The sequence below is a fragment of the Polyodon spathula genome, chromosome 14 (genome assembly GCF_017654505.1).
Source record: "Polyodon spathula isolate WHYD16114869_AA chromosome 14, ASM1765450v1, whole genome shotgun sequence".
NCBI classification, from domain to species: Eukaryota; Metazoa; Chordata; class Actinopteri; order Acipenseriformes; family Polyodontidae; genus Polyodon; species Polyodon spathula.
Window position 1 is genome coordinate 4676485 of NC_054547.1, and position 12751 is coordinate 4689235.

At 37.0% G+C, this 12751-nt stretch overlaps 1 protein-coding gene across 1 annotated transcript; it reads left to right on the forward strand.

Annotated features, from left to right (window-relative positions):
* The first annotated feature begins 1573 nt into the window (after positions 1-1573).
* LOC121326363 (DBIRD complex subunit ZNF326-like) lies at positions 1574-8313 on the forward strand. The gene is made up of 8 exons (XM_041269615.1): positions 1574-1677; positions 2108-2264; positions 3186-3303; positions 3523-3670; positions 5551-5656; positions 6770-6900; positions 7294-7389; positions 7730-8313. The coding sequence occupies exons 1-8, from the start codon at positions 1594-1596 to the stop codon at positions 7838-7840; spliced, it is 951 nt and encodes a 316-aa protein (XP_041125549.1). The 5' UTR covers positions 1574-1593; the 3' UTR covers positions 7841-8313.
* The last annotated feature ends 4438 nt before the right edge of the window (positions 8314-12751 follow it).

Sequence of the window (12751 nt, forward strand, 5' to 3'; positions counted from 1 at the left end):
AGGCACAGTGAATTTGAACGCATTTTTAAATAATTCAAAAGATACCTTTTGTGTTTGACGTGCGCTCAGTGATCGTAATTCACACCAGACATCATTGGTGGCCTACTGATTCGTTTATATTTCGTGCTGGCTACACGGTCGGTAGGGATGACACCTGTGCCTTCGTTTAAGTAACGTTTCCATATTTGAAGAAACATGAGCCATCCATATTTTATATTGCCTAAGAAGACACCACAGTCAAAGTTGCAGATAAGGAGGACATTGTACTCGGGCTGACTGGCGAAACAGTCGGTCTGCCACCGTACTGCATGACTATGGTAATCCTACTTAAGCAGACCTGTGAAAATATTTAATTATGACGCTGCTATACAAAAAAAACTGAAATATATTTGTACAGTTACATAAAGTTAAAAGCTACATAAGTTTTTTTTTCGTATTTTTGCCAGGACAGTACATCTATTCATTTTTTTTTTTTTCAATTCCTTTGTGTTGCCTCGTTTACTTGGGCTTATCCTTTTGTTCGATTTCTTGGGACAAACACATGGAAATATTCTGTCATGCCAATTTACTAGTGTATTTTTTCTGTTTTCTACTGTTTAATAATTTGTACAAAAATACTTGTAACTCAGTTACAAGTGTCCTGTGATAGCGATCGTTGTCTTTTGAATAATACTTGATCTCTATTATTTTTAGAAATGAATCGTGGCTATTCCAATGGAACGTTTGGTGGTCAGGCACTGAGATCGATTAATTCATATTTCGCGTCTGAACGTGTAACATTTGGTGATCCAACCGAAAGGTCGTTTGGGTCATATGGTTCGTCTGAACGTGAATATTCGAGTGGGCCATCCCAAAGATCGTTTGGGTCATATGGATTGTCTGAACAGCGAAATTCGAGTGGGCCATCCCAAAGATCGTTTGGGTCATATGGATTGTCTGAACAGGGAAGTTCTGGTGGTCCATCCCAAAGACTGTTTGATTCATACAACTGGTCTGAGCTGGGAAACAGTGGTGGCGCTACCCAAAGAAAGACACTTCACAGTTACGACTCTGATCAAGGAAATGCTGCTCATCCAACACAAAGATTTCTCAGTTCATACAGCTTGTCTGAACGGGAGAATGCTGACAGGTAGCCTTTTTTGTTTGTGGGTGGGGGCTATGGAAATTATTTTAAAATTACATTTCTACCATTTGAAACAGTCGTAGCATATTGGTTTTCTAGGAGAGAATGATGTTAATGATATCCATTATTTACTACTTTTATTAGGCACTGTGTAACACTTTTTAAATATTTTTGTGACAAATCAATATCTGAAAGTTCATCAGTTTTTTTACTGCCATTTTTGCAGGTTTGGACGCAGCGAGTCTTACAGATCTGGGTCTGATAATGGTGGCTTTGGAGGTTTTGATAACGAATATGACAACTCCTTCCAGAATAACCTTGACTCTCATGGAGTTGCTAGAAGCCTGAGTCGTACTGATCATGGCAGGTCTAACTTGGAACCTTCTTACCCAGGTTCAAAGTCAAGAGCTGGGTTTAGGGATGAGGGAAGAGACGGTTACTCTTCGTACTGCACATTTTCTTCACCCCACATGATGCCTGCACCTGTAGGCTCTCGGGGGAGAGAAAGTAGAATTTACGGTCTGGGAGGACCAACGGCATTCAGAGGCAGAGGGGTAAGTAGATTGTATTTAGCAGAGCACTAGTAAATTGTTAGATTTTACATTCTACTTTAAATAACCCTCATTCTCTTTGAAACATTACAAACAAACAAAAAATCCCACTAACTCCTCCTTGGCTCTTCCTTATTTTCTAACAAAGCTGCAGTCTGTTAAATCTGTTTTTGCACCATTGAATTCTGCTTCCATTTCGTGGATTCTTTCTCCTTGCAGCACGCTGACTGCCTGATTTGCATTGGCATGTTTGCTTTTCACAGGATGCTTCAAAGTATCCATGACTTGCATGTTTTTTTTTTTGTTTTTTTTTTACTAGTTTGCTTACTTTTCCTGTCATGCAGTATAAGTTTGCAAATAGTCTGTTCACAATTGATGTTGAAACTTTGTTTGCTTAAAAAGATCAACAAATCCAATGTTTCCTTCCTTGCAGCAAATGGGAGACTTCAGGACACCTAGACCTGGAGTATATCAGGACCAGATGACTATTAGGGGAGTAAAGAGGGAGATAAACGCACCCTACAGACCAAATACATTTAACAAGAAACAAAAACTGACTAAACCTTTTGTACCATTTATAAAGAAACCAGGTAAGACATTTTTATAATTGTGTGTTTGTGTGGATGCTTAGCTTTTAAAAAAGTTAAAACATCTCTTACAACACTGATGGCAATGATAAAACATGTCAAGTCCACAAGGGTTTTTTTTAAACTGAATACATGTCAGGCATTGTGTTTTTGTAGGCCAGCCGGTTTACACAAACGTTTCTAAGTGGTCTACAAGTTGCATTCCAGGTTTAAGTATTTATTTTAAAGCAGGCAACTCCTGTTTAATTAGGACAAGTCATGTAGCGTTACAGACATGCATAAGTATGCTGCATGTTACTATATTAATCTTTGCAAACCCCAGCAAATCAATCTGTTGTTTGAGGCACACAGATTTATTATTTTTGTATTTTATTTAAAGGAACCTTTTTGCTAAATAAGCACCTGTGTCAATCACTCGGCATGTTTTTACAACATGTAACATTTCCATTGTCCGGGATGTGCTCACCTGCTGATACAGTAATAGCAGTACTATTCATGGGTTAAAAAAAGGCCTTTTATTATTAGCGGACTAGGTGTAGCAAATGGGTTGAAAAAGTTAGTTGTAGTGGCTGTATGATTCAGTGCTTATTGTGTTGTACTCGCTGGCCACTATCATGTCATTCTGTGATTTCTACAGTAGTTGTAATATTTAATAAACAAAATAAGCCTTTGTATGAAGGTATTCATGAATATGAATGTATATAGATGTATTTATCCTCACACTGAAAGATTCGTTTTTATTATAAGATGTATGCTTTTTCATTTAACAAAAATAAAATTATTTCTTTCCTTGTCTGATATTCCTGGATTATGGAAATATTTTAATTACAATTCTAGCATTTGAAACAGTTTCGTAATATAAAAATATGTTGCATTTAAAATGGTTGCTATTAAATTATAATAGTAAGATTTTCTTTCTTCAAGGGAATAGTGATAGCGCAAACAAAGAGGAGAAAAGAAAACTTGAGACTAAACTTGAAGCCAAAAGAGAGAAGCAAAGACGCAGACGGGAGAAGTATAATTCTAAATGTGGTGGACAAAGGTAGATTATGATTATTATTATTATTATTATTAGGAAAAAAAGCAGGATTGATCCACTTGGATTCAATAACTTGTTCCAGGGGTGTCCTGTCCATTTCCACGGATTGTGAAACTGAAGCCTGGCCAGAATGGTGTTGACCGGTTTAAATGTATTCCTGACACTAGTTCAGTGTTTTACTGTAAAAACATTCATTAAATTAACCTAGAATTTCTGTTACAGGGTAGTATACGCTTGCTCCTTCTGTAAATTCCTGACATCTGATGAGAAGGAAATGGAAGACCACCTCGAAGGCTCTTATCACCAGGAAACGCTGGAAAATATTCGCAAGGATGCCAATTTAGATGAAGTAGTCATTCGTTTCTTACATGTAAGTACCATTTTACATGGCTTTTTTCCTTCATAAGTTCAAATGCTAAAACAGATAACAAAAACTATAAATAACAGTGGACATTTTTTTGTTTGTTGTATTTGTTGATTTGTTTCAAAACTTGATGTTGCAGGGAATAATATTTCAAAACAACATACTCTTTAACTAATAGAGCATTGAACACATGGAATATCACTGTTAAAATTAAATATCCAGATCGTGAAAATCGTATTCTTACTATTTAAAACTGTCTGTTGACCAATTTTGCATTGAAATTAAATGAGACCGACGACTAGTCTTTTATTACACTTGGTCTAGAGCAGGGCTTCTCAAACCCGGTCCTGGGGGACCCCCTGTGGCTGCTGGTTTTCATTCCAACCGAGCTCTTAATTACTTAACTAGACCCTTAATTGAACTATTAATTTGCTTAATTAGACCTTTTTACTTGTTTTCAGCTCTTAAACAGTTGCAGTTCAAGTTACTTATCAAATGTTACAGCTAACTTGAAATATGCAACTGTTCAAGAGCTGAAAACAAGTAAAAAGGTCCAATTAAGCAAATTGTCAGTTCAATTAAGGGTCTAGTTAAGTAGTTAAGAGCTCGGTTGGAATGAAAACCAGCAGCCACAGGGGGCCCCCAGGACAGAGTTTGAGAAGCCCTGGTCTAGAACAATAAGACTATCATAATTAACATTAACAAAGCCTCAGTGAGCTCTGTGAATGGCAGACATTGTTTCAGCATTTCACATAAATGAGAATCGCATACAGGTAAGAAGTAATGTTAGTTATATTTATTTTAGCATACATTATATGCTAGGGGGGTAAATAACAAGAACAGTAACAATCATTATAACAGTAACTTTATTTGGTTTTATTGTCCCCTCCCCCCTCTGTAATGAAGAATGACCCAACTTCCAGTTAATGTGTCTTGTTTCATCCAAGCCTTTGCATGTTACTTTGTGACTTGGGGCTCAAGGAAGTTGTTAGTGCTGTTTTAAGATGGGGATGGATCCTCACTGACACTGACTCTCGCTGACATGCCTTGCTGTTGAGAAGCATGCTCCAGATTCGAGGAATATAATGATTTCCTGAAGAAGTGTGTTTTGTGTGAGCATGGGGCTGGTTCTTTAGTGTGCATGGTGTGGAAGTCCTAATAAACATGCAGTCAGTCCTGTTTAATGTCACGTCATTTGAAGTTGCTGGTTAAGATAAAATGACGATTAATGGGCGTCAGCTTCAGTAACTGGAATATCATCTGCTGTCACTTTGCATTACTGTCATAAGAAAATTGTCATAGGGCATTGAGATCTCAATCTTTCTGTCCGAAGCCCAGTTGTGTGATGTAAAAACAAATTACTTGCCCATATAAAATCTCTTTTAAGTCTTCTATATTCATTATCCTCCATGATAGGTGAATTTCCCTTGCATCTGGGAAATGGAGGAAGCACTCATCCATCCAAACACAGACATTCCTAATCCAGTTTTCTGAGGGTCTCCGGGTCTGACTTGTAAATTGCATTTAGTGTCTGATTGGCTAGGCTGATAAAGGTTACATCTTTCATTGACATTTAATTGGAGAATTTCAAACTATATGCTAGATGTAGCTCACAATACTAATAGCTGATTGACTGTTTATTTATTTTGCTCTCTACTTGTTCATGATCTTGTGATTTGTAGTTCATATTCTGTATTTAAAAATTGAGCACTTGCACTTCACATCCCCAGCACTGGGAATAGGGAGTCAAACTGGATTACTGGTTCTACAATTTGCATGCTGAACATGTAGAAATATAGACTTTTTTGCCATTCGGAGAATGTGAGCATTTCCTTTTTTTATATTGTTAGCTGTTTGTTTTAAAGTGAAGTTATTTGTCTCCATAGGAATCTATTGTACATAAGTTTAAGAGGAATTTAAAACACAAACTACGGTGGCTCGCTACAGACCCACAGCAAACTTCAGTGCAAACACAAAAGCACGTAATGGAAGGTATGTTGCAGCATTTATTTGGAGTGTATGTTTTAAATGTGTGCACCTTTCAGGAAACTTTTATATATTCACTTTTTATATTAACATCTATTAACAGTACAGTATGTAATAGTCATAACTAGTGGAATGATCTTCTCTAATCTCACATAGAAGTCTGGGACTGGTCAGCACTGGAAAGTGGTGTTCATGGTTCATAAATGCCTAGCAGTGAAAAGATGCATCATTATACTTTCTTACATGATATATCATGTTTAGAAATCTGACAGAAAGCACCACGTTGTTCTTGAATGGATAGCTGTAATTTTTGAAAGTTGGAATAAGTACACACTTGTCCTATCATTACATTTTTACCCTTTAGACAAAATAGACCTTAATTTATGACCTTGGCTGTATTTTAAAGTAAATGTGAAAAGTTCACCCAGAAAATGAAGAAAAGTGAAATGTCTACAGTAAATGGAGAACGTTGTAATTAATGGGAATTAAAACATGATTTTCATAATCGTTTTAAGACTATAATCGATCAGTCATTGAGACCTTCTTTTGCTTTTGTTCCTGCCGGTGGTCTTACTAATTAAGGCTTGGGAATTTCCATGAGTATGCTGTTAGTTTAAGTCATATTGATAACGTTTTATTTTATGGTACGCTTACCTCTTATGTATTTTATATTCTTAGTGGGAGATAGTCATAGACAGCAGTATTTATCTGTGATATCACTTCATTCTTGGCATTCTAGTAATGCTGTTCTGCGGTTGAATGAGCACTGGGATACATATCCGTCCAGTTAAAAGCTTCATCAGTCAGATAATCAGAAATGGCTTTTGGGATTAAATTGTGTAGAACCAATTCATCTTAATTAACCCTCAACATGCAATTTTTACTCAATCCATTTTCCTGTTTGAACATGCGTGAGTGAGTGGTATTTTCTTTACATTTCTTGCACTCAAAGACTTCTTGTTTGCCTTCAGTTTAAATATCACTTCTGATTAAGGCTTGATACATTATTTTACATGTGCACTTTAAATCTGATAATGGGGGGGGTGGGGGGTTGCTATTGTATTGTACAGTATCTCTATGGGCTCCCTCTCTCAGTAACTTTCATTTCTGAATTTGCAGCTGTAACGGAAGACGACTACATGAGGAGAGCTACCATGGTTCACTGCATTGCATGTGATGCCTACATTCCTGCTACCAAGCTCTCTGCACAGGAACATTTGAAATCCACCATGCATCTGACAAAGAAAGTGGTATGTAGTAATTTTTCTTATTCAGATTGATAGAGGGCTGATGGTATGTTGTCAGTTGGCAGTCTCAAACACAATGCCTCCGTGGCCATTCTGGAGAACAAACTTCTAGTTCACAACTACCCTGAGGCAGTAATCATTGAATATCTGCCTATCTATTTATCTGTCTATCAAAATGTAAAACCTTTCACAAGCCACGAATGAAAGATTACAACAGAGTAAAATATATAACCTGACTATAAAAAAATGGCAGAATATTAGCTTTTTGTCTGCCAAGGTGTCCCTTTGCTCCAGTATCTTAATCTGTAGGCAGTATTTAGGGCCCTCGTGTGAATCTTCACAGCAGTTGTTCTTTCATTGTACCTGCTTTTGTATGTTTCATTTTGTTTCCAACAGGAGTATAAGGAGCAATTGAAAAGGGAGCGTGTTTTAGTGGCTACCAGCTTGCTGAACAATCCAACAGTAAAAGAACGTTATCAAAGGTTTGTTAAGGTAAGGTAAGGCATAGCACAGGTTTTATGATCAATGCACTGGAAAGTGGAAAAAAAATTTAAACCACAGCATTTAGAAATGTCACATCCTGAGAGGTGCTGTTAACATGCTAATCCATCTGAAACCAGCCAATAGTAAAATATAACTGTCAGAATAAAATTTGAAGTCCAGTGCATTTTATGAGCCTTCAGTTTACTATGCTGAGTTGGTCTGTTATAAAAGTGTGCGCACTGGAACAAAATTCTGTAACACCTTCATGTACACATATGAACCAAGTTAAGAGGGGCCCCTCTTGTGCTGTTACCTATAGATTTGACATGATGTAACAACTGTGTTTCAGGGCGAGAATCCTTTTGAAATCACAGAAGATGGAGCACAGAGTAATGATGCTGAACTAAATCACCCGACTGATGACCAGGCTTCTGCTGAAACTGTAACTGAGATTAATTGAACATAATGAACACCTTGACGAGAAGCAAACCTTGGTCTTTTAAATGCTTTGAAAAAGCCAACTCTTCACTGTAAATATAATAATACAGACACAGCAGCAGAAATCTGCTTTTTTCCCCCCAGTGTACTTACTGTCTATCTTCTAGTCTGTTCCGCCACACACAGATAAGGATTTTACTTTGTAGTTAACCATCAGTTGCAAAACTACTCGTACTTAAACAGAATCTCCTGCTACTATGCTTATTGTTACTGTTTTATCTAACTGGTTTTGTACCTGTATTGTTAACACCATTCTCTCATTGTGAACAGAACACATTTTGTAATGATATTTTGCTATTTTAAACGGGAGCATTGCATGGTTATGTCATACATTTGAATTTTTTTATTTCAGTTCTGTAAAAATTAAAATGTTCAGCTTCATTAGAAACATTGTCTTTTTATATGAATAACTCTGGACAATAAAAAAACATAAGTAGGTCCATATGCGTATTAATGGGTTGTACAGCTGAGGACTGAAGAGAATGTGAAAGACTTGAATTGAGAAGCCTCTTCATACTGGTGTAAATTACTTCAGGATTTAGTTACACCTTAACTTACAGGATATTTGCAAGTTTCAACTAATTTGTGTCAGAAAGGAAAGCTGAGGGAATTCACTCACCAGTTAAGATTACCTGTATTGCAGTATACAGCATGCCCTAAGATAAATGGCCACTTCTACCTCCGAAGGTGAAATTCCTACACTGCAACAAAAAGTGAAATTATTATCATTGCATTATACCGTCTAACAACTTTTTTACAGTTAAATCCTGCAAAAAGATGCAAAAAGTAATCCATCAATTTAAATCTCTGTGTGTCTAAGAGAAAAAGAGCTGGAATATTCTGATGTCAGGAAGACCATAGAAAACATCAGAATGTATTGAACGTGTGTGTGTGTGTGTGCGTGTGTGCCCGTGTGCCCAGAAGAGTCTTCTCTATCGTCACCTTGGGTAAACTGACTTTTTCAACAGTACTAACAACTTGTGCACAATCACTAGCACCATTTGTGAAGAACCCATTACCAAACATATTTAGCTAGATAGAAATGCTTTATTATGATTTTGTTTTTCTATTATAATAGATCTTTTGAAATCACACCCCTTCTAAAAGTCACTTCAGGGATAAATCAATGATTGCTTACACTAATGGAAGGGCTATGAAAGAGCATGGCACAGCTTTGACTAGGATAGTCTACTGTTAGAGGTCTGCATTGGCTTTCCATCATTGGGCTGGGGGGGGGGTTGGATCTTGTCATTTATTAAGGTCACTGTCACTATGAAATGACAGATGTCTGGCTAAAAATCCCCTGTATCTTTTTGTGAGCACACCAAGTTCAGTGACTGCAATAACTGTATTGGTCTTTAATAACTTACATTTATTCTACTAAGGCTTCACAGAGGAATCCCATTGCTCCCATAAGGCTCCCTTAATACCAAACTCAAATTTCCTCTGCACTTCTGTCTCCAAATTTAGAGACACCATGCTCCCAGTAGCATTGACCCTTCCATTTTGTTGGCTCCCCTCACCAGCTGGGATATGAAGATGAGATCACTGATCCCAAGTCCCAGGTGCCCCCTCCCCCCAGAGGTGGTAATTGAGCCACTCCTTTGAGCTTCTTCTGCAGGTACAATTGCTGGAGACCTTGTGAGCTCAACCTCTCTAGGAAGTAAATGCATGCTGGATTTTAGACACAAGCCTCTGACAATTGACCTGTTTAGCAACACTAGTCATTTCCAAAAGGTCACCTCCAGGCTAAATAACAAACAAAGACAAGTGAGGGAAGAGAAGAAAAAAAAAAGATTGTGAAATCTTGATAAACAACTTATGTTTGCCAACGTGTTCCCTTTCCTTTAAGATCTAATATATAAATTACAGTTTGAACGTTTGAAACTGTGGATGTGTGTTTTCATGACAGTGTCTCTTATTCCAGTTTCTTGAGATTGAACCTACCGCACTTGTCAATTTATAATGCATTCATTAATTTTCTGGCTTTGCCTTTTACTTTTTCAATAATTATTTAGAGAGCATGGTATTCTCTAGTCAGCACGTAGAGGGCACCCAAGCCACAGTTTTAAAAAACAGATGAAGCAGTGCTAGTGCTTTACATTTAAAACTTGTAGATGAAATAAATACATAAGTAACCAAGTATATGCATTATTAATAATGACTGTATTCTGTTGGTAAAATCTTTGCTCTGCCACTGACATTGTATGACCTTTAATAATAACCTTGTGTGTTCATCCCGTCAGAGTATCAAAATGAGTAAAAGCAGAACACACACACACACACGTTATATATATATATATATAATTTGTACAAGCCCCAGCTGATGGTGAATAGCTGAAATAGGAATAGTTGGTCATTACTGCCCATCAAGAGTGTTCTAACCCTAATGCTATCTGACAGATATATTCCACTTATGACAGAGCCAAACTTGCAGAACCCTCACTGAACTCCTAAATACTTAGTATTGCAATCAGTTAAACAACCCCTGGTGGCAATGTTTCCTTTGCACAAACCATTGGGGGGTGGGGTCGTCTAAGACAAGGGCAAAGTTTAGGTATAAAACCATGGCTAATTCTTCTTCTAAAAAAAAAAGCAGGAAAATGTTTTAAGAATTAATCTTTAACAGGGCTTAATTTGCTCTGTTCAACCTTAGAAGAGATTTTTGATACAGGTTTCTTTGTCCGATTCCTACCTACCAAGAAAACCCAGGGGCATATACTGTGTGCATCACCTAGACGTGCCTTCCAACAGTCTCCCCTATCACTGATTTTCCCAGTGGCTTCTTTGTGTAGAAGACTTGAAAGTATTGAAAATAAAATTCCAATTCATTTCAATAGGTAGATGAGTGGTGTGTGTAACTTCTTAATGGAAGTGCTTCAGTGCCACCTAATATATTTAATCTCAAATTACTTGGTATACTTTTACTCCCAATTGAATCACCATGCAGATCATACTGAACAGCAAAGGTAGTTCTCTGTAGAGAAACGTGGTCGACACCTGACAATCCAAGTAGCAAAAACAATACCCCAGGAAGGTATCAAGTGATTCAATCTCTCCTTTGAAAAAAAAAAAAAACATCACACCACTCCTTCGTGTTTACCAACAGCTTATATAGAGATTGCTTATTTTCCATCTTGGTTGTTTTAATTAATGCATGTTTTCCTTAAATTAGCCCTCGGAGGAGCTATATCTAAAATTCTTGTATTTATAGAAGTAATGGGTTGAAAAAAAAATGCTAAACTGAAATAATTATGCAGCCCTAACTCTTTGCTTTGAGAATAAACTGCAAAACCTATGAAATATGAATGTGTTCAGGGTGCAAAGTTAGTTAAATATTTACCTCCCTGTGTTATTCAGCAACCCCAGTAATGACGCTCGTCAACTGCAATAATTGTTCTGCTACAAAACTTTGCACTTCATTTATTGGCTGGTAGTCTGTGCTTCCAGTAAACACTGCAAGTTTGCCAAACACTTAATTTTAATTTCCTGGGAATTGACTAAAAATTGTTTTGTTTTTTAAGGCTTGGTTTAGCTTTTAGGTAGTGAGTAAGTTTTGCTTTGCATTGCTTGCTTCTTTCTCCAATGGACCTTTACTTTCTAAGCAAGTTTTTACTGGGCACTTTGAAGTATTATTTTTGTTGATGAAAGAGATACTGGAGCTGTTAAGATGCTGCGTATCCATTTGGAAGGTTATTTAGTAATTTCCCATTAAAATAAATAATACACTTCACTAATACTTTGCCATTCTTTAGTTAAAGCACAGCCTTTACCTTCCCAGTGTTTTAAAATGGTAGAGGCCTCCCTTTCTAAGGTCTTGCATGCTAATAAAAAGCTCTCCTCCATGCACAGAGAAACCTGTACTCTTTAAAGTTGTATAATGGTCTTCTTGAATATTAATAACTGAACACAAAGTAATTAAAATAATCTTAGCTTATAAACAAATAAAAAAAGAGTTACAATATTAACTCAATCTAAAAATGAATGTTTGATAATGATCAATGTCTATTATTTCTACTACAGATATCTTTTTTAAACAGACAACATTAATTGGGTGCCTCTTATTCACACATAGTATTCCTGTTTTTACATTTTTTAAAGAGCTGTGACGATCCAAATTAAAGCAAGTACATAGAAGGATATTTAATACTGGGGGTCTATCACACCATTAAAAACAACTCATTTTCCAGGAAAAAGAATTTGATCCATAGCCTCATGTAGGATGGAGCACATCTAATATCAGGACTTTTAGCCTAGATTTACAGGGTTGCAGCCTATGCTTTATGTGCTCACTGCAATTAACATTCTTCCTTTCTACAAATCTCCAGAGAAATCAACCTTTATACAGTGTATGTTTTTTTGAAATGTACTGTCCTTTTTCTACTAACTTCATATTTATTCACAAGCGATCGTAGGTATCTGAAACTGGACCTGATAATTATTTGGTTAGGAGACCCTCAGAAAGAAGATGTTTCTGGTGGCTCACTAGTCAGGATTCACCCAAAGGCAGAACTAAACCAATACTGCGTCATTATATAAGGCAGGGGTGCCCAATCGCGGTCCTGGAGAGCCATTCCACTCCAGGTTTAACAGGTAAAATGAGATCATGAACTACTTCAGGGTCTGGGTGGAGGTTTAATTAAACAATTTAGAACAGGGTTGGAACAAACACCAAGACTGGAAGGGCCAACTTTGGACAGGGCAAAACATTCACGGCTAATGTACTGAAATAGGTATGTACTGTACATGTTATTAAGGTGTAGGCTAGCATAGTGTAGACTGTAGCAAGGCTGTTAAGTGTGCAATTAGCACGGGTATCTGTAGTCTGCCCTTCACTCTTCTATGTGTCCTCTTGAACAGTGGCAATAACACA